This window comes from Epinephelus fuscoguttatus, linkage group LG6 (genome assembly GCF_011397635.1).
Source record: "Epinephelus fuscoguttatus linkage group LG6, E.fuscoguttatus.final_Chr_v1".
NCBI classification, from domain to species: domain Eukaryota; kingdom Metazoa; phylum Chordata; class Actinopteri; order Perciformes; family Serranidae; genus Epinephelus; species Epinephelus fuscoguttatus.
The window spans coordinates 18996000-19022271 of record NC_064757.1 but is presented as its reverse complement, the minus strand read 5'-3'; the positions used below and the strand labels follow the sequence as shown (position 1 = coordinate 19022271).

Below are 26272 nucleotides of genomic sequence, written 5' to 3'. Positions count from 1 at the left end.
ACATTTAATCAGCAGAGTAGTCAAATATGTACGCAAATACCAAGTGTATTACCGCACAGAAGGAAGCGTGCATCTACTGCTAGCTCGTAAGAGGAAAAATGTGTATTTTTAATTTTGTGGTGAACTGTCAGTTTAAGGATGAATCATACTCTGACACATGAAGTGGCTTCATGTGGGGGCCAGAGTGAAAGAATAGAACCAGTTCTGGCCGAAGTCAAATTGGTCTGAGATCCTCGGGGTGCTGATGTTCGCTTTGGGTCTCAGCCACACAGACAGCAGTGAGGAATGAACCACTTCCTGAAGGCGCTCAGCCCTGCTTGTTGGAGTGGGTCGAGTCGACGATAGAGCAGCAGAAATGAGAAGGGATCTGAACCTGAAATGTGTAAGTATTCGGTATCTCAGACTGAGATGAATAGCCGTCTATTTCCCTTGCTGCTTCCAGTGTTGGTGCTGAAGTGGAAAACAAATTTCGCAATAATCCAGACACTTGGAAGATGATAAAAAATATTTAATCTTGTGTTTGTTTTCTTTTCTTTTCTTTCAAAATAAGCAACATACATCAGATGCATTTCAGTTCTCAAACCGGAAATATACATCATATTTTCTCTCACCCCCTCCTGACCAACCCATGTCTCAGCTCTTTATTCCTGTCCCAAAATGTCATTGGTCAGAACTGGGCACATGAAGATGATGTCACAGGCAGGCAACGTTGCAGGCGGAAAAAAGACAGATCTTATAAAAAAATCATAAAATGATGCAGGCATACACCTACTTTACAACATCATCACCAGACTATCAACAGGCATACTGTATAAAATACAAACATAAATTAAGTAGTTAGCTATGTACAGTATTATTTAAAAAATAAATAGTCTCATTGCAACTTGGTGCAAATAAAAGTGCTTTTTTTCCCTTTACAGCTGTCTGTCTGATACATTCCTTTATATAATTTATTTTCTCTACATCATACAAAATAAAAACACTTTGGTTTGCTTGCAAACAGAGCCAAAACCCAATAATAAATAACAAAATAATGGTATTTGGATGCAATACCACACAATAGTCACCACAATTTGCTGTAAAATAACTACATACAGTAGTAGACACATATATATCAGGTATTCAAACAGTCCCTTCAGGCATTATAAAAAGCCATCCTTCACGAGCCACAGAGTGTGTTTGTTGAGGAGGCTATAATCAGTCTGCGACGCTGCTCTTAGGGGACAGTCTGTTATTGTCTTTCAAGTGGATTCCTCAAAACAACAAAACAAAATCAATGGCCCTCTGGAGTGACAGATCCAAGCCTGTTGATATTTAAGCATGGAGATGGATGGGCGAAGACGGAGGGGGGGAGAGGGTACAGGCGATGGCAAGCAGACAGGCAGGGCAGAGAGGATGACAAAATGGCAGAGGAGAGCTGTAGTTGTGGTGGGGAGGAGGTGTAGAATGATAAAGACAGACAGAGAGACGGACACACAGACAAAGAGGGGAAAGGCAACAAAAAGATGGAGAAAAGAGGGGGGAGATGGAGGAAGGGATCAGTAGGATGAGAGGAGACCTCCTCAAATGTAGCCTGAGCTGTGATCTTTCAACAGATGCTCAGCAAGAAGCCCAGGAGACCGTCCCTTCAGACAGGGTCGCAACCCCGCTCACTGACGAATGAGGGAACCGCAGAGAGAGCAAACGCAGAGAAGCATGATGGGAAGAGGGATCTGAAATAGCATAAAACACACACGCACATACACACATCCCTCCATCCCTGACATCTCAGGCCGAAGTCCCCTCAGAGCCTTGCCTTGTCACACAGCGGCTTGCTGCTCATCTAGCTGACGGCCCTCTACACCAGCAAACTCCACACCAAATAACAGCTGGCACTTGTGCTGCACCACACACACACACACACACACTTTTGCATGCTGACACACACATCGACTGAATCTAACGCATCAGTCTACAGCTGGAGGGGAGATACAATTGTAACACACACCAACGCTGAGAAAAGCAACGTGTCTTTGATTGCATAAACGTGTATACGCAAACACTCTTACATGCACAGTTCACATACACAAGCCTCTGTCTCTGGAAAGACAGATCAAAGTTGAGCTGTGGGCACAGGAGGTGGGGCAGATGGAGAGGGCGGCCAGCCTGGGGCACAGCATCACAGAGAGCATGTTTGTGTGAGTGTGTGTGTGTGCCTGAGAGGGAGTAGAATGTGCCTGCTCAAATGGGATGTTATGCTTTCATCTGTGAGCAAGTAGGTACAGTATGTGTACGCGAGATCTCTTAAAGAAGCAGTGTATTCACGTGAGAGGACGGTTTTCTTTCTTTCTTTTTTTATTTTTTATTTTGGTGTCTGCATGCATGCTTGTGTGTGTGAGTGTGCGGATGCTGTCTTGTGTGGCCGCCGAGGCAAACGCACGGGGAGATGAGAGGAAAGGAGACCAGCCTTTCAAACAAGATTAGGGGCTGTGGCTGCCTAAAGGCCTGCCTGCCTGGCGACACTCTGCATAGACTGAGTGACATCTATATTAACACCAAGACGGCAGAAGGCCCAGTCTGCTGCTCCTGACAGACGGAGAAGGAGTCTCACTGATTGACTGACAGTGGACTTTGACATGTTTTTAAGGGGTTAAACGAGGCTACAGCTAAATTATCTGGACATTTAGAAGAGAGCAGGTTTGCCGCCAACTCTAGTGTTGTTCTTTTTTTCCCTCTGGGTATTTTTTTTAATGACGATTATGTAATCGCAATCTATTTTAAGAGGAACAGACTCACTGTACTTTAAACTAATACCACTGCCCACTGTGGTTTGATTTTTTTTTTATGTTCTGGATTAATATCTTTTTTTAAAAATAGCAAATTTGGCCATTGTATTAAAGCACAGATACCACCACAAGCCCTCAGCCTGTTGGTCCAGGTTTGTGTTTGTGTAGAAGGACATAGTATCTGGAGGCTACTACCATAATTGCTAATCAACTTGGCTGGCTGAGTTAAGTGGACACAATCCAAATTACTGCCAGGGAACATAACATCATTACCACATCCAAGAGAAGAACAAAACAAAAGATACTTCAGTACAAAAACAATTAGAAAATATGAACATATTTCCAAAATCATTTAATAACTACAATTTGAGCTAAAAAAAACCAATAACCTTAAAAGTCTATTGCAGTGTGATAATGCAGAATGATAGTATAAGGCTTGTATTCTCATAAATACGGACACACTGAAAATGTCTTTATGGGACGGTGTGTGTATAAATGCTGAAACTCGTTTTACTCATTGTGTGACACTTGTGGCAAGCAGATGGACAGAGTCCTCGGAGCTGTCAGAGTGATGGAGAGAAGAAAAGGAGGAGAGCGGCTCATACGGCAGAAAAAGGTCATTCCATCCATCCTTCCCACTCGCATTTAAAATCAATCAAAAGCATAATGGTAATAAGAATATTTCTTGTACTCGTCCTTTTTTTTTTTAATACAAAAATCACACCTCAGGAAACTGTACTGTACGTCATGAGCAATTAAAGACAGAAAAAACGGTTTAAGAGAAGAAAATAGGAAATAAAAAAAAAGGAAGGATAACTGAGGCGAGCGGGTCCGGAGCCGTCTTCCTCTGCTCCTCAGTGTCCAGTAATAGAGCACGAGAAGAAAAATGGAGAAGAGAAGAGTTGGTGGGCGGACACAGTCATCTACCCGGGGTTGTTTTTCTTCCTTTTATTTGGACTGGGATTGGGATCCAGTTTCAGCTCTCGGTACTGCACCTGTTAAAACACACAGAAACACACACACACACAGGCATGCGTGCGCACACACACACACGCACACACACACACCACCCGGTCAGGTGGAAAGAGCAAAGGATGCTTGAATAGCACAGAAACCCTCCAGAGGCTCTCTGAGTCCAGCTGTGTGGAACAGTGGCCGCAGGGAAGGGATTACACACTGATTACAACACACACATACACACACACGTACACACAGAGATGCACATGAAGACACTCACATCTACACACACACACACACACACACACACACGCACACATACAAACACAATCCACGTACACTGTTCAAAGCTCCAAATACACTCATGCTCGCACACAGACGCACACAAATATACACGTACACACATACTTCCACAGATGTGGGACAGTGGCCTAAGGGAAGGGATCACACAAACAAACAGAGAACAGGGCAAGGCCTCATGGGAAAGCTTGGAGAGACAACAGAGTCATCTCAGCATGGCAAGATGGTGGGGAGAGAAAGGGCAGAGAGATGGGAAGGAGACAGAAGACAGAGAGAACGCACTGTAACTAGGGCTGGGCGATTTATCAATATTGTGATATGAGACTAGATATCATCTTAGAATTCAGATATCATTATATCTTAAGTGTCGTCTGTTCCTGGTTTTAAAGGCTGCATTACAGTAAGGTGATGTAATTTTCTAAACTTACCTTAAGGCAAAATGTTAATGGTTTTTTTGGGCAATTGGGTCAGAAATCTACCTGCCCAAAGTCAATTTTTATCTCCCCCTATACAAACTGTTTTACTTATTAGTGGTTATCAAATGGCAACAAAGACTAAAGTTGTCAGGGAAAAACGACCTCTTTTATCCGCCTTGCTCTCAGGGTGCAAACTGCGCAACACATAGTTGGAGTTTAACCTACATCCTCTGATGCCAATCAACTAAGCTTCTGTTTACAGGATAACAGAAATGCTCTCTTGCACTTCAGCTCATAAACTTTGTCTTTACCTGCCGCCATTTTCCCATTTGCCCAATCGGTACTGAACATGTGCAACTCTCAACAGAGATGAGAAGGAAGCAAGATGGCTCACTCCTTAGCTACCTGAGTCGCTAGAATTGCTAGCCCAATGTGGCATTTTCCTTGCCCCAGGCATCGAGCAACCCTTATTGCAGAGCCATGTACCTGAATGTTCTAGCTGCTGTATTAATTTCCTTTACCCACTTAGTCATTATATCCACATTACTTACTAAAAATACTGCTGTGTAAATATTTTGTGAAAGCAACAATAGTCAACCCTATAATACTGTTGCAATATCAATCAGTCAAGTATCAAGTATCAACTTATTACTGATTATGTGTAGCTGGATAGATCCTACAGTAAATGTCAGGGGCTTCATATGGCTAAACATGTAACTAGGGACAAAAGTATTAACTCTCAATTCATGTGCGGTTTAATAAAGAGCCTATTATAAAAGTAAGACAGACTGACCTCTCTGATAAAAATCCAAATGTTCATTAGAAAATGTATACTGTCTGAAGGCCAGAGAGAAAACAAGAACACTAGAGATTTTCACTGTGTTTGCATCATTCATAGTACAAAACCCAAGAAAAAACAGCAACGTGCGATCTCTTCTACCTCTCTCTCTCTCTCTCTCTTAACTCAGGCTGGCTCAACTGCAGCATCAGAGAGCAGTCTGTCTATCTATGTGGAGCGTTCCTTCTTCTTTTAAACAATAAATAAAAACTATAGAAGACTTGACCTGATGGGGCTCATGTCTCCTTGCACACAGGTGGAGCACCTGTCAGCCATTAGGAGCAGAACAGCATCAACTTTAACTACTTTGGATGATTTAATCTGATTCAGCTACAGACAGAAAAAGGAACACAGCAACGTCCTGAATTTCCAGTTTCCTTAAAAACACTGTTCAGATATTTATGGCAGAAGGAAACATGCTGACACTGACATGGTTTGATCACAAAGTGTGACACAAGGTATTTGATGGATATTTTAGTTCAAAGCATCACCGTGTGCATATTTTTTAACACCCTGAATAACAAGGAAACCCACCACCAATGATGCCATGCTCTACCTGTTGAGCTATACAGCTTTTTAAAAAGCAGAATTTGACTTTCTAAAAAGTCTCATGTTCATGTTAGTTGTTCTCTTATGCATGTTGTGACAGTCATGCAAGTATAAGCAGATTTGTTACATGTCTACAACTCTTTGACCCTACCCCAGGCTTAACTTAAACAGTTAGACTTTTTGGGAAATACACTTTTTTGCTTTCATGCAGAGATTTGGATGAGAGGAATAATACCGCTCTCATAGGTGTCAACTAGATATGAAGTGAGAGCCAACAGCTGGTTAGCTCAGTATAAGGACTGACAACAGCTGGCCTTGCACTGCCCACACATTACAAAATCCACCTAATGTAAAAACAGCAAGTTCTGGTTATGTAAGGGATATGCTCTGGACCATTTCATGATCAGAAGCAGTGACCGTCTGGAGTCTTGTTGACCTGCTGTCACCATACCAAAAAAAAATAATCAAGCATTTAGCTCCTACTGATTTTTGTTTCCCAAAACTATCCCTTTAATCCTACAATTTAATATTATGTAATACGTGTAATGTATTGGTTAAATTAATAGCCAAGACATTAAATATCTCATGATTACTTTTGTATCATTATTAACAATTTAGTGGCACATGACAATCACTTCAGTAAATGCTCTGTAATGTTGGGCCGATAACTGACAGTCATCAACAACTGAGCCCGACGTCGTGATTTAAAAATCCACACCAACAGCGGGTGGGTTTGCAATGGCGCTAATGGCATTCATTGCCTGCTTAAAAAGTAACAATTCAGATTTATCAGCAATTGAAGGTGCAACTGAAGGTGGAGATCCGAAGTACCAACATTTAGCGCCTTAGAACTGATGAATATTTATTACAAGAAGTGTCAGTCAGAGAGTGCAAAAAATGAAGAATGGGTTTATTGTAATTATTATAAAAGCTCCTTGCACCTGATTTACTGAAGGAAAATCAGGTTATTCAATCACACTATTTACCACTCAGTTGTGTTGTTATGGAGGTGCAAATATAAACTATAAAAAGTATAAAAGAAAGTATGTACAATTATATTACCTTTAGCCCGTTAGAGCCCCCCCCACGCCACCCCTCAATACACACACAAACACACACACAAAACCGTATCAACCTCCATTGCAATGTTTCGTAATGCGCATCCTCATGTGCAATTCGGTAGACATTGCCCAACCCTAATGATCTGCTTTATCACTGAAGGAGTGTCACCTATTTCTCCCACAGGGAACTGATTCCCACTTCATGTGATGCTTTGCAAAGACGGTGAGCAGAGCTTAGAAAGAGGCTGCTCTTAAGTGATGGACATTCAGACGCAACAGCATCACAGTGGCTGAGCGTCAACAACCAGAGACTGTCACTCTGGCAGTCTCTCACTTTCAGATGTGTGTGCACGCACACACAAATACAGTCGCTAGCCCAGACAGATTCAAGACACTGACAAGCACTAGCCACTGAATCAGAATACTAATGGAAAAAAAAAACACAACTTAACAGTCACAGCACCAAAGAGCCAGTATCGTCTGTGGGATCCTTCCTAGGCTGATGTACTGTAGGCTACTCTGCCTGTCTGACTGACTGACACCCTCTCTGATTCTCCAGGCAGACAACAAACTGACGTCAATATGGTTTCTCTGTTCTGTCTCATGGTGGGTCTGTCTGCTGTGGACGGGAACAGCGGCGTCTCTCAGCACTGGCTGGGAACGAGCCTTTATCATCCATCTTCTACTGGTTCCCACTGTCGCTTCAATGACGCCTTCCAGTATCCTCTGCCTGCAATAAATCTGAGATGCAAAGAGACGTGTGTGTGTGTGTGTGTGTGTGTGTGTGTGTGTGTGTGTGTCTCACCAATGAAGACACATGCATACACATATCAGCAAAGAGAGCACACACACCTGCGTCTCCCACATCACGCAGACACACAACACCCTGCTACTCCTGTATCATTAAATTCTCATACAAATCCACACACTGTACACACACACACACATACAGTGGGGTATTTCTGCTCCTCTGTCTCACAGTGGTGGTCACCAATGTCTCGTTAAGGTGCTTACAGAGTGGTTAGGCCAGCATGTGTTGCTCTCTACGCCTCACTAGGCAGCCAGACTGCACTGATACAGATCTGGATACTCCTCACTGTCCACAAGGCAAACTAACATCCTACTAAACAGCTGTACAAATAAAAGCGGTTAGTTGAATACAGCGAGAGGGAAAGAGAGACTATGAGGTAGCCTGAAAGGCGACGAGGGAATAATCCAGGTGGAGAAAACAAGGGAGAAAAGGAATGATGGGAAACGAAATAGAGACGGGACAGAAATAGATGGAAAGATGTAGGGAGGCAGGGCAGAGAGCGGGACAAACCAACAAAGGAAACAGGAGAGAAAACAATGAGAGTGAAGAAGAGACTGGGTGAGACAGAGGGAGATCTGTGGACACTCGGGTGATGACAGATACTGTTCTCATGTGGGTGTGGATCCTTTTATAGCCCTGCCAACTAAAGCAGACAACGGAGCAAAAACCCAGGGGACAGAGAGGGGTTTATATGGCCCCATCTGTGTGTGTCTGTGTGAATGCAGTGGCAGTTTGGTTAGAGGACCATGACAGTCCTGGCAGAGTGCCAACACTGACTACAATCAATGACATTGGTGCATTCATGGTGATTTGATTTTTTTTTTTTTTTTGTGAATTTGCTTGCAGTTATTTGATATTAACAGAGATTATGTCCATGTTACTACACTACATGCAGATGTGCTGTTTAAGGTCGCCTCACGTCACCTGTGTCTCGGCCAAAAAGTTGCGCTTGAACACACTGCAAAGACTACAGCCAACGGCCAACTAGCACAATGTTCTGCGCCTGTGAGAGAGGATGTAACTCTCCATACCAGTAGGAGGCAGTACTCTGTACTCAGCAGGGAAAGTGGATGACCGACATGACCGATTCAAGATGCTAGTTAGCATGTCAACGGGTTAACAGCATAACAGAGCAAAGTATATTACATTTGCTTGCTTTTCTTACATCTGCTTCTTTTTCGTGCACTGAACACAGATGAACTGCCAATCAGAGTGATTTCACTCACCAACGGGCTTTGTCGGCTCCAACGTGGATTCAATGGACTGGATTGCCTGAAAAACAGCCGTCAACGGCTGACCCAGAATTACTAGTGCCAATGTGTGGGAAACACCACAAAAACTAGGGCAACAGACCCTTGCCAATGACCCAACACTGACTGATGGTTGACCACCGGCTTGGTGTGTCAGGGCCAGTACCTTTCACTCATGAGTGAATTAAATCATTCATCTATTCATTTAGGGTGGCACGGTGATGCAGTGGTTAGCATTGTTGCCTCACAGCAAGAGGGTTCTTATTTAAAACCTGGGGTAGGGGGTTCAATCCCGGAGGTGGAGGTGTCCTTCTGTGCGGAGTTTGCATGTTCTCCCTGTGTTTGCGTGGGTACTCCAGTTTCCTCCCACAGTCCAAAGACATGCAGGCTAGGTAACTGGTGTGAATGTGAGCGTGAATGGTTGTCTGTCTCTATGTGCCAGTCATGTGATGGTCTGGTAACCTGTCCAGGGTGTACCCTGCATCTTGCCCAGTGTCAGCTGGGATAGGCTCCATCCCCCCCGCGACCCCCTGATAGGGTAAGCGGTCATGGAAAATGTATGAACTATTCATTTATAAAAATGTTTCTCGATATGCAACTCATTCTCACTCATCGTTTGCTGCAAGCTACCATGGATCCAAAAGTAGGACAGGTACTGAGCGGGATCACTGGCTGTTAGTGGTCCCATTACACGGCCAAACGCCTACAACAGCAAAAAAGGAACACGGCAATTTAATTCTGAGCGCTGACATTCCTGTCCAAACAAAACTATTTGTGAGTGCAGAAAAAACAAAGAAAAGTTTGCATGTCAGTAGAAAGTAGGGTTTTGTTTCTCATGAAGAGTAGCGAAGGGGATCGACAAAAACAAAGGGTGCAGGGAAAAAAGACAACAACAAAAAAAAAAACAATATCTCAATCAAACAGGAGTTTTCTCTGTGAAAAGCTGCCAGCCAAGAGAAATGGGGCTCATGCGTCACAGGTTCAATTCCACCTTACAGGTGACAGGCCTGCCTGATGCTATACCCTTGGCTCCCCCACTCACCTCACCTAATAACACACACACAAAAGCACACACAGGCACCAAACCCATGCAGACAACAAGAGCTAGTTAAAGTCAAAAAGAGAAGAAAAGGCAGAGTAGACGAGGAGAAAGTGGGACGTTAGCAAAATAAAAGAAACCGGAATTGGGTGAAAGTAAAAAAGTGTGGTAATGCGGCGAGCACATAAGCAATTTGGTAGAGTGAGTGGGGAGCTTAAAGCGAACATCGACAGGAGAGGCAGTGGGTAAAGACCCAGCGCTGCTCAAAGGCTGCTCCACCCTCGCTCCTCTCCTCTCCTCTCCTCTCCCAAATGTTGACAGTACAAGTGCAAAACAGGCTTTGAAGTGTGCTCTGCTGAAGGGGCGCCGTGTACCGTGCTTCGTTTAACGGTGTTACCCACAAAGCATCCCGGGACCTGCTCCTCTCTTTCTCTCTCACTGTCTCTCATTCTCTCTCTCCCTCTCACATTGAACCTTTGACTGTGTTTTGATGATGCCAGTGTGGGCAGACAGACAAGGCGAAACCAAGGTGGGTGACAGTGAGTGAAAAAAAAAGGAAAATAGGCGAGTAAATAAAGTCAAGGAAGGCTAGGGAGCAACATTTTAATGATACTATGTTATTCTGTTTTCCAGTCCTCTCCAGAGCACAAAACTCAGCGGGTTTCATCTCATGTGACGCCTAATGGAGCATAAGGGTTATTAAATGTTTCCAGGGAAACACTATTGTGTATAGTTCACACATCTGCAGATCGGAGGATTCAGCACTCTCGTCTATTGCGGGAAAGAAAAGGCATGTCAAGGTGACATAAATCAGTGAACAAAAAAAATTACAAAGTAAGGAAAGTTTTGCCTATTAACTGCTGTGGCACGACACATACTCAATAGTGACTAATTGGCCACTCGCAGTAAAATGTTTAAATTTGTCACAAAAGTGGGAAAGGACAAAGCGGAGGAGAGAGAGACCTCTGGTAGATGTAAGTGATGGCACCTGGCAACGTTTCAACCTTTAACTACCCTGCCTTTGACCCCCGTATGTCCGATGAGGTTTCATCCCCAACATAAATGTTGTCTAAAAATATTAACCCGACTCCCCACTGCTCATTAGGCGCTAAATTGGAATTCATGCTTATTTTTGTACTGGGGGTTTGATCCAGCTCCTTTACACCGATCATAAAGGGCCACTTGGCATGCTAATTGCCTTGGCCCTGCTTACGCACTCCCTAGCTCACATGGCTAATGGTGTCGTAAAACATACTAGTGCACTGACACCTCCCAAACGCCAGGTAGGGAATACTTAGCACTATAAAGGTGCTCGGTTTGGCCTCGTTTAAGAGGACATGAAGGATTCCCTGATAATGACCATAACGATAGCGTACGCCGGTAAAAGATCCAAACCAGATACGAGAAAGTGTTACTCAGAGAGGGACAGTGACTCTTTCATGTACACATGCTCTACATACCATGCCAGCCTTTACAATTGCTGCTCACAGAGGGACATAATGATTTAAGTAAACTGTTCAGGTGGTAAAAGGTAACTCTGCCTGTTGCAGCTCCTGTGTACCACTGGAGATTTGGTTTTTAAAGGGTGTTTGACAGAGCTGTTAGGGGCCCAGTGTCATTGATTTAAAGAGCTACATTTGGATTGCTGTTTCGGCTAAATGCAAAGTTTCTTTTATGCACTTTCATGTATGCTTTTAAGATAAATGAAAGATGACAAAACTATCAGATAGAACAGTTACTGTGGTGCCGCACAGCGACACATGTTATGATGGACTGTGGCCCAGTGTGGATGCCCTTTGTATATAAAGTCATTAGAACCTCATCAGTTCTTGCTGCACTGAAGCACCTCCAAATGATGCGGAACACTGCACTGAAACACCCCCAACCCACCTCACATACACTACTGCTGGGAGAGCATGTGTGTGTGTGTGTGTGTGTGTGTGTGTGTGTGTGTGTGTGATTATGTATGTGTGTTAGGTCACACCGGGGCCCTGAAATAGCACTTCATTAGTCATCCACGGTATCAGGCATAGTGGGCCCCTGCACCAATGCCAGCGGGTGCTATGGACACGTGCCCATGAGGGGACGCTCCATTTGGACCCCAGCACCTCTCTGCATCATCCGAGAGCCTAAAGGGCTTAATCCCCAAGGACGGTTTTGACCCAGTGAGGCGGGGGCAGGCAATGAGGTGAACCCACCACCGGAGGCAGCTGCGGGACGCACCGCAGAGCAGAACGTCCTGGTCTGTTTTTAGTCAATGACCGCTGAGCCGGGTGTCTTCACAAAAAATTAACCTTTGGATTCAGTGAGAATGTGATCAGCACAGTTCTACACCAGCTGAACAGTCACTCTAAATTTCATTGGCCTTATTGATACAAACAAGACTACCCCACCCTAAATAATCAAACTAATCCTCTCCAATGATCAATCAACCCTGCTTGTTCTTTCTGTCCTAATCCCACCATCCTGTTTCTCTATTTCCATCCTCACCTTTCCTCCCCTGAAATCTATTCTTACCCCTCTCCGTTGGTCTTTCACCCTCATTACTTGGTAAGCCTCCAAACTGTCAGTGAAACCTGGCAACAATTACCATTCCAACAGCTGCAGCAATAACCGTTACAGTAGCACTTACAGTATTACTTATACAGTAGGCACAACTCCAGCAGCACGGGAACCAGACCAGAGCAGCATGTCTGCCCCCACCTTCCCTAGCCAGCAGGCCCTCATTAGGGGCCTTGTAAAGGCCTTATACCTGCCGGGCCTGGGCCCCTTCACCGCTCTGCTCCTCCAGGCTCCAGGTGTGTAAGGTGGCTGCACTTCACCAGAGGGGACAGCTTGATCTCATTTAGGCCGATGGCTACCTGCCTTGTGCCTACTGCTTAAGCAGACCCCAGTAAACTATGACACTGTAAAACTGCACGGGGGCCGAAAGGGGGAGAACACGGGGGGTTGGCTGGGGTGTGTAGGAGAGCAAGGATTATGACCCTGTAAAGATGAAAGAAGTTGCGGGCAACAAGCGATCAAAGAGGAAGTGTGTCAGCGCTGATGTGGCAGGGGATTGGTCGTATCAGAGGCCCTGGGTCGTTGAGCCTCAGCCTGCATGTGTGTTTATGTGTGCGTCCATGTGCGTGTGTATTGAACTTAGCACAGCAGGGCTTAACGGCCACAGCGGACACCATCGGTGCTGGATAACACAACGACTTTCACAAGCTGCCGCTTAATTGCAGTTTAAACTGCACTCCGTCCTGAGCAGCACAGCACGTTACTCTTAACATACACACGCACACACACACGCACACCTATATTTACCTAACGAAGCATCTGCAGTCTTTAGCCACAAAGTTAATCTGATCTCACGGTTAATGTAGAAGCAAAACCGCATGGGGCTGGTTAACTGTTGGTTTACACTCTGTTCCAATTACTAGCAGAGCTGGGAAACAACAGCTAACTGTAATTGTGTGTGAGTGCATGTGTATGGAGTCAATCAACCTAGTTATATGCTGGGCACTAAACTCACTTAACCTCGTTATCTTATTACACAGCTCCAGTTATGTACGTGGAAATTGAATTAGACTAGGAAGCTATTAATAGAAAAACACAGGAACGACTTTGAAACAATTAGATTAGACGTCTGTGTGGCTAAAACAATGGATGGTGAGTTCACCACACATGAAAAGTACAACAGAGAGGCGCCAACGGCTGAGAGGATGAAAAAGAAAAGCAAAAGGATGGAGTTAGAGACAGAGGAGGTAATAAAAGGAGCCCTAACTCTTGCCGTTGTCTGGAACTGACAGATGTGTTGTCAAAAAGATATAAAAGATGAGACAGAGATGAAAGTGGAAAGTTCACCCACCACTTGTACATCTGAGGGCACTCTGGACAGGAAGTCTAGCAGCTCGTTGTTATCAATGGTGTAAGGGTCTCGCAGCTTCTTGGTGAATTTATTCACACCTGTAGAGAGAGACAAACGGTGAGGGCAGGTTGGGAAGAGGTGGGAAAAAGAAGTGGACATCAGCACATACTGTATGTCATAGAAGCTGTTAAAGCCTCTATGGCTGTTGTATTCGTTTTGTGTGAGTGCATTAGACAAAAAGCAGCATGGGACATAGAAACACCATTGCTCTGTATTGAACTATACCTTTCAAAGTGAATTACTTACACTTACAGTACATGTACATAGACATTACACATTCCTTGACATTAGCTCACCCCAGGCTAGCACAATGTATCGTAGAGGGATGAAGTAAATGATGATGGTGGCCACTCCAAAAGCCACAATGGCCAGCCAGCTTAAGAAAGGCACAGTCCAGTTAAATGTGCTGAAATGAGAGAAGAAAAAAAGAGGACCGTAAAAATCAGGAGACATGGTAGAGTTCAGTCCAGCCAAACATGCCGAGAAAGAGTAAAGAGTGGAGTCAGGGAGGGCATTTTAATTCTTTCCAACCCAAACAAGCTGATCTGGATGTCACTGCACTACAAATTCATCACACTCACTGGAACTGTGTGGAGGGAAATAACTTCACCCCTAAGTCTTATAGGTCAGCATTGCAGGGTGAAAATGGGCTACGACTGTTCAATTCACACTATCTAATCAGTAAAATGCTTTCAACTTTACAAAAACACGGGTCACAAATGTGTCAGCTTGATTTAAAATGTTTTTGCTCGTAACCAAAGAAGGAACCTGTAGCCTGACTCCTTTTTTTACTGCAGCTTTTAATCAAAACTAAATTGCCTGCCTTCCCTTTGCTTTGAATATTTCAATGCAAAAGTGAAGGCGCCCATGTATGCAGGAGTGTGCAGTGAATAAATGGTTTTGTGTGTGTGTGTGTGTGCATGTGCAGTGATGTGTTTAATCTAGTATGTACATGATTCAGTTAAGAGGTCATGCAGGGTTAAGTGAGATGTGATGGACATAAAGACAGACAGCCTGTGTGTTTGTCTCTCAGGGCCGAGTGTCACGCTGGCAGTGTTTCCTGAGAGCAGCACTGAGTTATACCCAGTGAGGCTGGCAAGGGGAAGCGGGGCAACCTGGCATTGCGGAAGGAAAAAAAAAAAAAAAAAGCCACTGGGACGTGCGGAGCAGAGCGGAGCGGGCCCGCTGCCGAGGAGCGGGCTTACGACTCACTTCTTTATCCTCTCGCCATAGGAGGCCACTTCATCCAGTGCATTCTGCACACTGATGCACACGTCCTGAATGGCATAAAGCTTGTTCATGAAGCCCTTTCTCTCCGAGTCCTGCAAGAGGACAGATAGAGATGTAGGCGAGCGAGAAAGAAAGCGAGGGTGAGGGAATAAGAGATGGAGAGAGACAGTGAAGAGAGAAAGAGGAGAGAGAAAGAGGAGAGAGAAGACAGAGGCTGGGCACAGGCATCTTTGTGAAAACAATACATTTTAAATAGCGTCAAAGATTTGGGATGGGGAGCCAAATCACCGGATATCCTGCATGAACTGACGGAGTGCTTTCATTCCAGGCAGTAATAGAGATATAAAGTCGGCAGAACAAATCAAAATGCTCACACAGGAAAATTTGAATATGTGAATAGAGAGGCAGAATTAAACTGAAAGCCGAATGGATACATCAATCTTTGGTGGCTCTTTCTCTCCCTCTCTCTCTGCTGCTGCCAAGACAGCTAGGAAGACCGGGCAGAGCCCTCTTTTGTTCTGCTGGCTGGCACACTGTGATGATGTCACCAGCCGTGACATCATTATCATCCTCATTAAACGTTGTCACCCACCATGAAGAGCTCTTCCTTTTCAACTTTTGATGGTTGAGAACTTGAGAAGGGGACCACAAACTAGACAGGCAATCTAAAATCTACATCCCCCCTCCCCTAACTGAAACAAAGTGAAGAATCGAAGAAGTCATGCAACAGTCAACGAGCTGCCTGCTGACTAACTGACAGGCAGGGACAGGATGGATCTGGACAGAATGAGGTGACAGAGAGTGATCGAGAGCCGTTGGCTGAGTGAGGACATGAACACGCAGACTGGTTGCGGCTGGATGTGATTGGTGGGCATGCTTGGGAGACAAACGGGGGGCATAACAAGAAGAAGAGGAAGATTATCTTTTAGCAGAAGAACATTACAAGAGTGTCCAGTGGTACTACCACAGCCCGTCAGTATACTATATGACAAGTAGTAGACTTTCATTTTAAGATCATCCAGTTCCAGTATGTTACCAAACCAGCGTGTAGACAGCTTTAAAAAATCTTTCTTGCTGATATAGTGACAATATTTTTGTGTCTTAGGGAAGGGGGCATTGCTGGTATTCTCTCAGTGGATGATTTGATGTGTTCTTTTCCCCGATTGTTGAGAATATGTTAAAACAGTGGTGTTTAGGATTTAGAAGCATCTAACAATGAGGGCTGCAGATTGTAACCAGCTAAAACTTCTCCAATGTGCCAACCGTGAACTCCCGGTTTCCAGTGTTCATTGTTCAGGAGGTTTTTAGTGGGAACCAAATTGAATTCGCAGAGGTCTCCCCCTCTCCAAAACAAACAGACCCGGTGATTTAAACTGGAAAAAAACACTGAATGATAACTTAAGTGTGCTTTCACACCTGCCCTGTTTGGTTTAGTTCAATTGAACTAAATCTCGTGTACCCCGTAAGTGCAGTTCGTTTGGGCAAGGTTGAAGAAAGCACCCTAAGATGCCGACATTCAGGAGGTTTTTGCTAGGAGCCAAAATATCTGTAGAGGTCTCTTCCACTCCAAAACAAATGACAAATTTTCCGCTTTCCGTAAAGGTCTAGGATAGCGAAGGCATGACTCACCCTTCTCTCTCCTTCTGATTGGCTAGTACTAATTGCCTTCATTGGTTAGATTGGTTAGGCATAGGCAACATGAGTGAGATTGATTAGGGTAAGAATGTCAGGGTAAGCCAATCAGAGGCAGAGTAAGGCAGAATAGGAAGGGTCAGGCTTTTGCTTTCCTGGGAAAAGCAAAGTCTTGTTGGGGAGGGGCTAACTACGGTGGCTGACAAGAAAATGCCAGTTGCCCTATCCAGAGCCAGTGTTTGGTTCGTTCATTCTGGGCTACCATACAAACATGGCAGTGCAATATTTCTGCCAATACATCCCCCTGAAGTATGCACACTAAACCTTTAAACAAATGAACATTTGCAGCAAAAGAAAATGAGGTAAAGATGCCAGAAACATTCATGGTTCAGAGAGTCTGGAGTTCATAAAGCTGGAAAGAATAAGGATATTACACAGCTGTTTAAAGAACTTGAAGGCAAAGGAGAAGATGAAGCTTTAGTCAGAAAGTTTAAGAAAAGCCAAAAGAACATGGCATAACCCTACATGGCCTCCAAATTCTTCTCTTTTGTTAGAGAAAGAGCGTGTGTAGCAATGGCTGTGTTATTGATGAAGATGGATGGTCACTGTTATATTAGAGAAGTAAAACTCAGAGTAATCCTTATCATTATACCCAAAGAAGACAGTGAAGCAGTCAAAGACGTGAAACCTCCAGGACCCCAGAGGCCTTTACCACATTTCGCTCCTATAGGCCAGCACCCCCTCCCACCTCACCACAACCCTCCCATTGAGACCCAAAACACCCAGCTGCCCCCCCACTGCCCCGAAACCCACCCTCTTCTTTTTACTCTCCATCCAAGATCAGATAATGTGAAAAATGAACCATGGAGCAGTCAGGGAGACCACATGGCCTCCCCAGCAAAACCACACAAGACAAATAGATATAATTAGACAGCGTCCCTGGGTTATTTTTCTTCGCAAATATTTTACAAGACTCCCTTTCTTTCTTCCTCGCTCTCTCCTCCTCTTCTCAGTCCTTTCGTCAGAGTCCATCTGTTTTTCATTGCTCGCTCAAACAAATCTCAGAACGCAGGGTCTATTGTGCTGGGCTGGGTTCGGCCATGCCGAGCCTGGCTGGGCTGGGTCAGGCCGTTTTATTTTCGGGAGGGTGTTTGAGAGCCAGGGGAGCGGTGTGAGAGAGCGGGCGGGGGTGGAGAGGATAGGTCAGAGGTCATCGGAGTATAAACCATTGCCACATGCCCCTCGGACTGCGGTCTGACTCGTATTTCCTGTCTTCAAACACGGCTTGGGGAGGCGGGAGGTAGCAATAACACAGAGGGCCACGGAGAACCTTGTTTTCCCAGCTTCCCCGCACACTGCGCACATATGGAGCCAGGCAACCTGTTCTTATAATGGAACCTAATATGCACACAAACATACACACACACACACGCACACACCCTACAGCTATTAGATAAGGTTGATCTGCACACCTGGTCTTGCTGTGTGACTCTACAAACGATATTATATCCTGACAGATTATACGATGAGGGCCCTTGACATCTAAAAGCAGTTTCTATCTCTACCGAGCAAGTTTGTTTTAGACTGCAATGTCATCACTGATAGACAGGGAATTGATACAGAAAGATAAGGAGAGAGACATGGCATTCACACATCACAGTCAAGGTTAAAGGAAGCTTTGTATTGGCTTAGATATCAAACAAAATACAAAATATGTGAATCAGGGAGGTGAGCTCTTGAAGACACACATTTTCACATCCTCAAGAGTGGATCCATCATCAGTATAATAAGTTAAATCAAGGACTCCTGCTCTCTGTGGTTTCCGAGGAATGTGTGTGCATGTGTGTCATCCACCAGCTCACATGTGATATGTCATGAGAACATGATTTTCCATTCCTGACTAGCTTCTGGTCTCACTCAGGAGGATGAGCAGAGGCTGTGCAGGAGACTCAGGGCCGGTATTTCCATCTGTCTCTTCCTGTGTCTGTCAGGAACACTAAGTGGGTTTGTTTGGAGACCTGAAGGCACGGCTAATAAAATTAAATCGGTGAGGCCTCTCGCTTTGACTTGGCTACAGTTGCAAGTCATGTTAAACCTCAAAGTAGGCTACAAATCCCAGCACCTCTGACAGCAGTTGTTCTGAAGGATGATGCGGCATGGCTTGAATCGTTCCGACAGATAGTGTAATAAGCCTGCCTAATGAGTTTAGCATCATGCATTTTAATAGACTGCAACTGTAGGTTAATCTGCAATGTGTTACGCTGACATGTTACAGTAACTGCCAGTTCAGTTTGTGTACTACAAACTGTCGTTGCAGTCGGCTGACAGAGCGGTCGTTCTTGACGATTTCATCTCCTGTAAGACAGCTCTGAATCTATATAGATGTCAAGCACACATATTATGTTCTGCAAAGAACCCATATAAAACTATGTGCAATGGCATGAACCTCCTGCTTAAATAAAGCAAATCATATTCTGAGAGGAATCCTTAAGATTTGTGGCTTGCTTTCTGCCACAACTATATTGAACCACATGCTTTACACAAAGGATTTAAAATGATTGCATATACAATAGAGAGGAGTAATGTTAAATGAAAACAAAATATATGCAAGAATATCAAAACACTGAATATAATTTAGCATCCCCAGTTGTGGGTTGACGGAATATATAAGAAGAGAGAATACATACTGCTTTAATTAATTTTCTGAATGCCCATGACCATCAGTACTCTACTGATTTGCTAATTTAAAACATCAGTAATTTGTGCATACTCCAGAGTGTCTATCTAATATAAATACAAAGGAATCTTGAGGCCTTTACACACTTCCTCTGTCATTATTATTCATTCTCTTTGTCTTTTCCTGTGTGATGGTCTATCTCTCCTTATGAAAAGCATCTGTTTTATAATCCACTGCATAGCAAAGGGTCAGGGCCGCTCAGAGTTGTATGTGTAAAGTTTGAAGAACTGCATACTACTGTGTATTAAATGAAAAACTGCATTGAGACAATCTGTTTATCCCGTGAATGAAATGTTTCTGTGTGCAGAGGAAATCTTTGACATCAATTAACTCTCATCAGGCTGGTAGCAGAAATATTTAGTGAGTCGGTGTCCTTTGTTGAGAGCGAGACCCGTTTTAATTGCATGCGGGCCGTTTAAAGAATATAAATGCATCTTTTGTGGTTATGTCCAAAGTTTGCATCATTGTTTGGATGTGCGGAGTGTGATACGAAATCTCAGCCAAGCACCCATCAGTTCAGCACTGAGCCACCCTGTGTACAAGTGTGTGGAGCAGGCTGCATCATGGGAGCGCTCGCATCAGGAAAGACAGAGGCGGGAAGGCTCGTTAAAGTGATATGAGCTGTTTGCATGCGTTAAGGAGAAACAACCCTCAGTGACACCAGAGAGAGCCCAGGGACGCACACTCTCTCACACACACACACGCACAGAAACAGCCAAGTCAGGCTAACCACATTGCACTCGCTGGTAAATTGTGGTAAACAAATGTGGTAAACTCCTTGAAACACTTGATTAAATATTTAACAAAGGAAAGATGCACAATGCCTCTGTGTACTCGACTGCTCCATTTCTCTTTCAGGGAGATAGCATCACGGCAGAGTACATCTATATGCAAAAGTGCAAAGCGAGCAGTTGTAAACTTTGCAAAGACAGTATGTTCTTCACTGACCCAAGGCCTAGAGCTAAACAAGAGAGAGGTCACTGAGGACTTAGCCTATTACGCTGGACTCAAATATCTGTCCTATATCTACTGGGTGGAAATAGAGAGAGCCATTTGAGACTGTTTTAACCTCCGATCACACTGTTCTCCCTGCTGGGTTACGCCATAAAAATGATAAACCTAACCGTTATAATGCAGCAACATACATCCCAGCGCACGACAAAATGAGTCTGAACCACAAGTGGGTGCCGCTCGTTGCTGCTGTGCTAAAATTGCACCTGTTTTTCTTTGTTTTTCTTTTTCGCCTCTCTCACTCTGGCAGCACAGTAAAAATTGAAATGTCATATAAAACGTGACAGGATGCTAATATGTGGCTCCCAGAGGGCATCTGAAAGCGTTCGTGTTGATTTTGTAACTGCAGAGGGAGGCAGCATCCTTCCCATTTCCACCCCAGGAAAAAAAAAAGACGAGAAAAAAAAAAAAACATTGAAAAGTTGGGCAAGTTGAGGAATGCTTTAGGGGTGACACAAATTCAATTTCCAAAGCCTGTGCAAGAATTAGGAATGACAGAATAATAAATAGCGCATACAATTAGCATCTACTGTATACTTAAAACTTGACGTGTTGCAATCTCTCTGAAAATGAAATATGGATAAAAGAAAACAATGATTTAGTGCTCATGAACGTGATATTTGGCTGCTCTGAATTGCTGGCTTACTGCAATTAAATACATACAATTTGATGACTGATGAAAGTGTAACACTGTTCACTTGTAGGAGACGAGGCTTTCATTTTCTTATTAGCATTCTCTGGTGGCATTTAGTTTAGTCTTGTAGTATTTTGTTTGGCTCCATACATGAGTAACAATTCAAGTCGAAACAGTTAAATGTGCAGATGGCCTGTCTCTAGTTAAAGTTAATTTATGTTCAAAGATATTCTGAAGGGAGTCATATGGCGAGTATATGTCAATACTTGCACACCATCTCCCCCTAAACTCTGACCAAACTCAGATTAAACTGTAAGACTAAGCAGCGCTGATCAAAAATAAACCAAGATTCTGTTACTGAATTGTTTATTTCTCACCTAAAATGTTTTCAGAAACATATTTAAGCTTAATGGTAATTGTAATACAAGATCATTTGTTACCAGCCAGCCGCCATATTGCTGTCTGTGTCAAAACAGACAAGCCGGCATTATGTCACGCACCAGCTGGAGCCTTTATTGGTCTGGTGCAGTACAGTGCTTTCTGACAGGTTAAGGTTTCTACCTCTCGAGCTAAAAGGAATGTCAAAGCCTTTCTGGTCTGTTTTCTCTGGTCACATAGCACCAATTTCTAAAGTATTTGTGTCTGTCTACTACCCAGTTTTATGAAAAGACTGTCTTTCCAGGGGTGAAATACTAAATAATCAGCCAAATGAGACAACTTTGTTTGGCATATTTTAATGAAAATGTGATTAGCTGCTTTGTAAACTACTAAAGTAATTTTCCCTTGTTTAACTTTTTTAAAGGCATAATGAATTAATAGTTTCTTATAATGGTATTTTTTTGGCAGTGAGTCAAATGCAGCATGGAGTGCTTTTTATCTCTCATGTTGACCACTTAAATAGTTCAGCTCCTAAAACAGAGGCACATTATGTAAGCCAGTGACTGCCCTTAAAATTAAAACTAATATGTTTTATCTGTGTCTATTCCAAGTATTACCAACTCCGCTGGGGAGCGATGAGTCACAGATTTTACCCACTGGGAGTTAGGAGAGGCCCCTGAGGGAGGAAAAAAACAAACTTGGGAACCCAGTGGCCTAGAAGAACATCTCCCCTCTGTCAGGAAATGACAACAAGACGAGACAAAAGGCCCTGCGACCGGCCTCAGATGCCACCATGCAACCTGGCACCTTGCCAGCGCCACATGAAAGAGGCAGATGTTCCTTTTTTTTTTTTTTTTTGGAAGCTGCGGTTTAAATAAATAATTTATCTCATACAACAACTAATCCATGAGCGAATGCAGGGAATACATCTCAATTTCCCCTCCCTCTCTTTTTATCATAAACACATAAATATCTGTTTAACTAGGGTGTTGAGATGTGCTGCACGTCCTCCTGGCCCTCATCAAGCAGCTCGCACACACAAAGGCCACGTTAAGATGTGAAGGGGCGTCCCACTCCCATAGGCCCAAATGGATGAATGTGAGAAGGAGAGTGTGTGTATATGTGAAGGATGTACACACAGTTTTCTTTGAGAATATTCGTGCGCGCTGAGGGTTGCTCCCACAAAGCCAAAGTCAAACTCTAGTTTAGACTGTCAGCTGAAGGTGGACCAGGCAGACACAATGCTCTCTAGTATTAATTAGTCTCTTCACCCAGCCTAGTCCCAACGCGCGGATAAATATACACATATGTAAAAGAGAGGGATGGAGGGAAAAAGAAAAAGAGGGAATAAAAGGAAAAAGTGGTGGTGGTGGTGGTGACTTATTTTCAGTTTGACCTCTGCTTCCTATCCTAAAGAGAAAGGTTTCTGGTGTTATGAGTTTGTGTGTGTGTGTGTGTGTGTGTGTGTGTGTGTGTGTTTCTGATGGGTGGCAGGAGGTTGTTTGCCACTGATCATCTTTACCCATCTCCCCCTGGGGCCTCTCATCACCTCCACCACACCAGCCACTCCATCAGACTCAAGGTCGGGCGCACACACGTACACATAAATGACTACCACCCCGCAACTTCAGCGCTTCCCCTTTCCCGCCTCCCGCTGAACGCCACCCGACCCCCACCCACCCTGCACCCCCAGCCTGCCCAATTCTCCCCCACTTTGCCTCACCTCTGCTCCCCTGCTCCTGCACTCTCCTTCCCCTGTCCTTCCCAGGATCCAGCCTGGCAGTGTGTGATGAATGGGACAACATTACTCTTGTCCTCTGTTGGCCTGGTTTAGCTGCTCCAGCCCATCCCCCCCCCCCAATCTGACTGTTTGTCAGTCTGTCTGTTTGTCCGTCTCAGTCTCTGTCTGTGTTGCCTTCAAACATATGCTACAGCACAATGTAAATTCTGGATTAATTTGTTTCGGCTATACCCCAAGATAAGGGTACAAATGGGCTTTTACATGTTTAGATAAGGTACAGGAATTAGGTAATTAATTAAAAAGAATATGATTCTGTAAAGTGTATGCACATGAGCCTATTATATTTAGGCTAATTATGACTTTACTATACAATATTTAACATTTTATAATTAACTTAATCATATCTTACTCTTGTTCTGGTAAAACCGCATGATTCATCACCTAGGTCTGTGAAACTCTCACTAACTTTGGCGTACCTTTAATTACATATTCATGTTCAGAGAGACACAGGCAATAGAAACAGCTGTAACATCCACTGTTTTAAACTTTGTTTTGGAAGAAAAAAAAGAAAAGACAGAGCGAGGGTGCATCGCTATGAAGTGAAGGGATCACGTCTTCAAAAAAGTAAATAAAATATGCATCCTCTCTGTGCTCATTACAGATTTATGACTCTTGTTAAAAGAAAAGGTGGCGGCTGCCTTCTAACATGTCTGACTTTCAAATTCAGACGACACTGCTGTCAAGTGTTGTGCTCCACATTCTGTCCAATGAGAGACCGGGAGGGCTGAGTGTGTGCCGTCTTCAACATCCTATTTGGTGAGAGTCTCGGAGAGAGTTACTTTGGGTGGATGAGAGCACACAAGAACTCCTCACCTACAGTGCAACGAGTGCTTGTCGTAATCCTTTGATGCATAGTTCATCAGTCAAAAAGTTCAGTTGGTTCAGCCGCTTGTGTGTATGTGATTCAGAACAATAACAGTTGGGGGAGTAGACATTGCTGCATTAGGCATAATGAGCATTGGGATTTGCTCTAGCAATATGAAATAGTTTTGCTTTTTCTGTAGCAACTTTTAAGAAAACGCGCTCACAAGCGCATTCAAATCACCCCACCACCCACAACTGCACACACATGCACGCACGTATACACACTCGGGGCTCTGAAACTCATTAGAAAATTAGTTTGTTCGGTGCTTATTATCAGTGACTTAGGGGTCATAAGGTGTGAAAACAATCATTATTTGTGAGAGGAATGTAATTAGCGCTTTTCAAAAAAAGAAATCTGAATCTGAAAGTGTATTTTTGGGAAAAATAAAAAACACACTACACCACTTTATGAGGGGAAATCTATTCCCTTATGGCCCCTCTCACTGCACAGCTTATACCCCCAACAAGTAAAAAAAAAAACCACTCGAGTCACTTCCAATGTCACCCTTTCGTACCCCAGAGCCAAAAGTTCCACCAGCAAAACATAGTTAACACACCGTTGCACCTCAATACAGCTGTCACCTTGTAGTGTAACAGGTCTAAAATGCTACAGGGAAGTCACACAAAAAGACGGGAGCAGCCTTCCATGCTGGAGCCCCATTAGTTCCCCCATCACCTTAAAGAGCAGGCAGAGGCAGAGGCCTCGAGGTGGGGTTGGGTTGCGGGCCGAACGTGCAGTGCGTGGGTGTTGATTGAGACGTGGACAGGGGACAAGTATTGCACACAAACCCCGACAGGACGGCAGACAGAGGCCGTCGGACAGACGATGAGCTAAATAGGAAACCGGAAGACAGCGACACACACCATCAGGAGTGCCAGAGCTACACACATGCCCACTTACCACCATCGCTCGTATCCACTCAAAGTGCCAGGAAGCCAACATATCCTCGAGGATATGGTTTTTATCACGGCTGTCCTCCCAGGGGCCTGGTTTAGGGTCCTTGTGGATAGATTACAGTGAGATTTTCTCTTTACCACCCAGAGAAATTAAGGTAAAAGGGTAAAAGGAAAAAAATGTGGATGTTTTACAACTGGGTCTTAAAGTTGATGTTTCGGCCAATATAACTTGGCTGTAGCCTGTAGGTAAGAATAACATTGTTCTCACCAAATGTACTGCAGATTGTAAACATACGCACCGCTCTAAAAACAGCTTTAGCCTTGCAATGCAGACCACAGTCATAATTGATTTTTTTTTTCCAGAACTCATCTTTGTATAGCCTTAAAAACAACCGAATTCGATAGTCCATTGGACAATAGCAAGCTGTATCCAGAGAAGCACACATGTCTACAGTATAATACTCGAAATTACAGTGGTGAGTATACTATAAACTGTTTAGCCTATAGGCAGAGTGTATAAAACTACGGAAAAAGACCCACAGTGCAAAAACAGCAACATTTCATTTAAATAACAAAGGCCAGAGTTAAAGTAAAAGTGTTAAGAGGATGGCGGAGAGTCAGAGATTGAAGGAGAAATGAGAGAAAGCAAAAGACAAAGCACTAGATCTGTATCTGGGGGGAATAGAGATAGTGAGAGATGATCCACCTGATGTATGTGTGTGACAAAGAGGAAAAACAAACAAACAATGCAGTGTATTTTGCATAGAGAGACAATACCCCTCCATGCCTCTTTCACCCTCCTTTTTGTTTTCATTCCTCCCTCTATTAGCGAAACATGATTAAAATGCAGTTCCTACCAGCGTCTCTGCTGAACGAGAAGAAAAAAAAACAGTGAGATGGGAAGAAAAATGAAGCGGAAAAGTCAAAAGCATCTTTTACAGCGTGACGCTTTTCATCCTTCACAGGCGGCGAGAAGAAAAGAACACAGACATTCAAACTTTTTTTCTCTTCCCCTCTCTCCCTCTGTCTCTCTCTCTCTTTCCCCATTCTCCTCAGCAGTTGAAACCCCCACGATACCTGAGGACAACCCTGCTGCATCACAAGCTCAATAGCCTCCCCAGAACAACATTTCAGTCACACTTCTTTTTTCAGAGCATTGATATAATTCCCAGTGCTCTCTTTAGTCCAA

General features: G+C 43.9%; 1 protein-coding gene across 6 annotated transcripts in view; it reads right to left on the bottom strand.

The window, feature by feature from the left end:
- Positions 1–487: 487 nt before the first annotated feature.
- mctp1a (multiple C2 domains, transmembrane 1a) overlaps positions 488–26272 on the bottom strand; it is a 179143-nt gene continuing 153358 nt past the window's right edge. For 3 of the 6 annotated variants that reach the window (XM_049579955.1, XM_049579957.1, XM_049579956.1), the window contains 4 exons: positions 15112–15221; positions 14196–14305; positions 13840–13937; positions 488–3760 (listed from right to left, as the gene is read on the bottom strand). In XM_049579955.1, coding sequence (XP_049435912.1) covers positions 3689–3760; positions 13840–13937; positions 14196–14305; positions 15112–15221 — 390 coding nt within the window. In that variant the 3' untranslated portion in view covers positions 488–3688. Of the gene's footprint in view, positions 3761–13839; positions 13938–14195; positions 14306–15111; positions 15222–25087; positions 25187–26272 lie in introns of those variants that run through there. The other 3 variants (XM_049579953.1, XM_049579954.1, XR_007449595.1) reach the window with 2 other exon arrangements.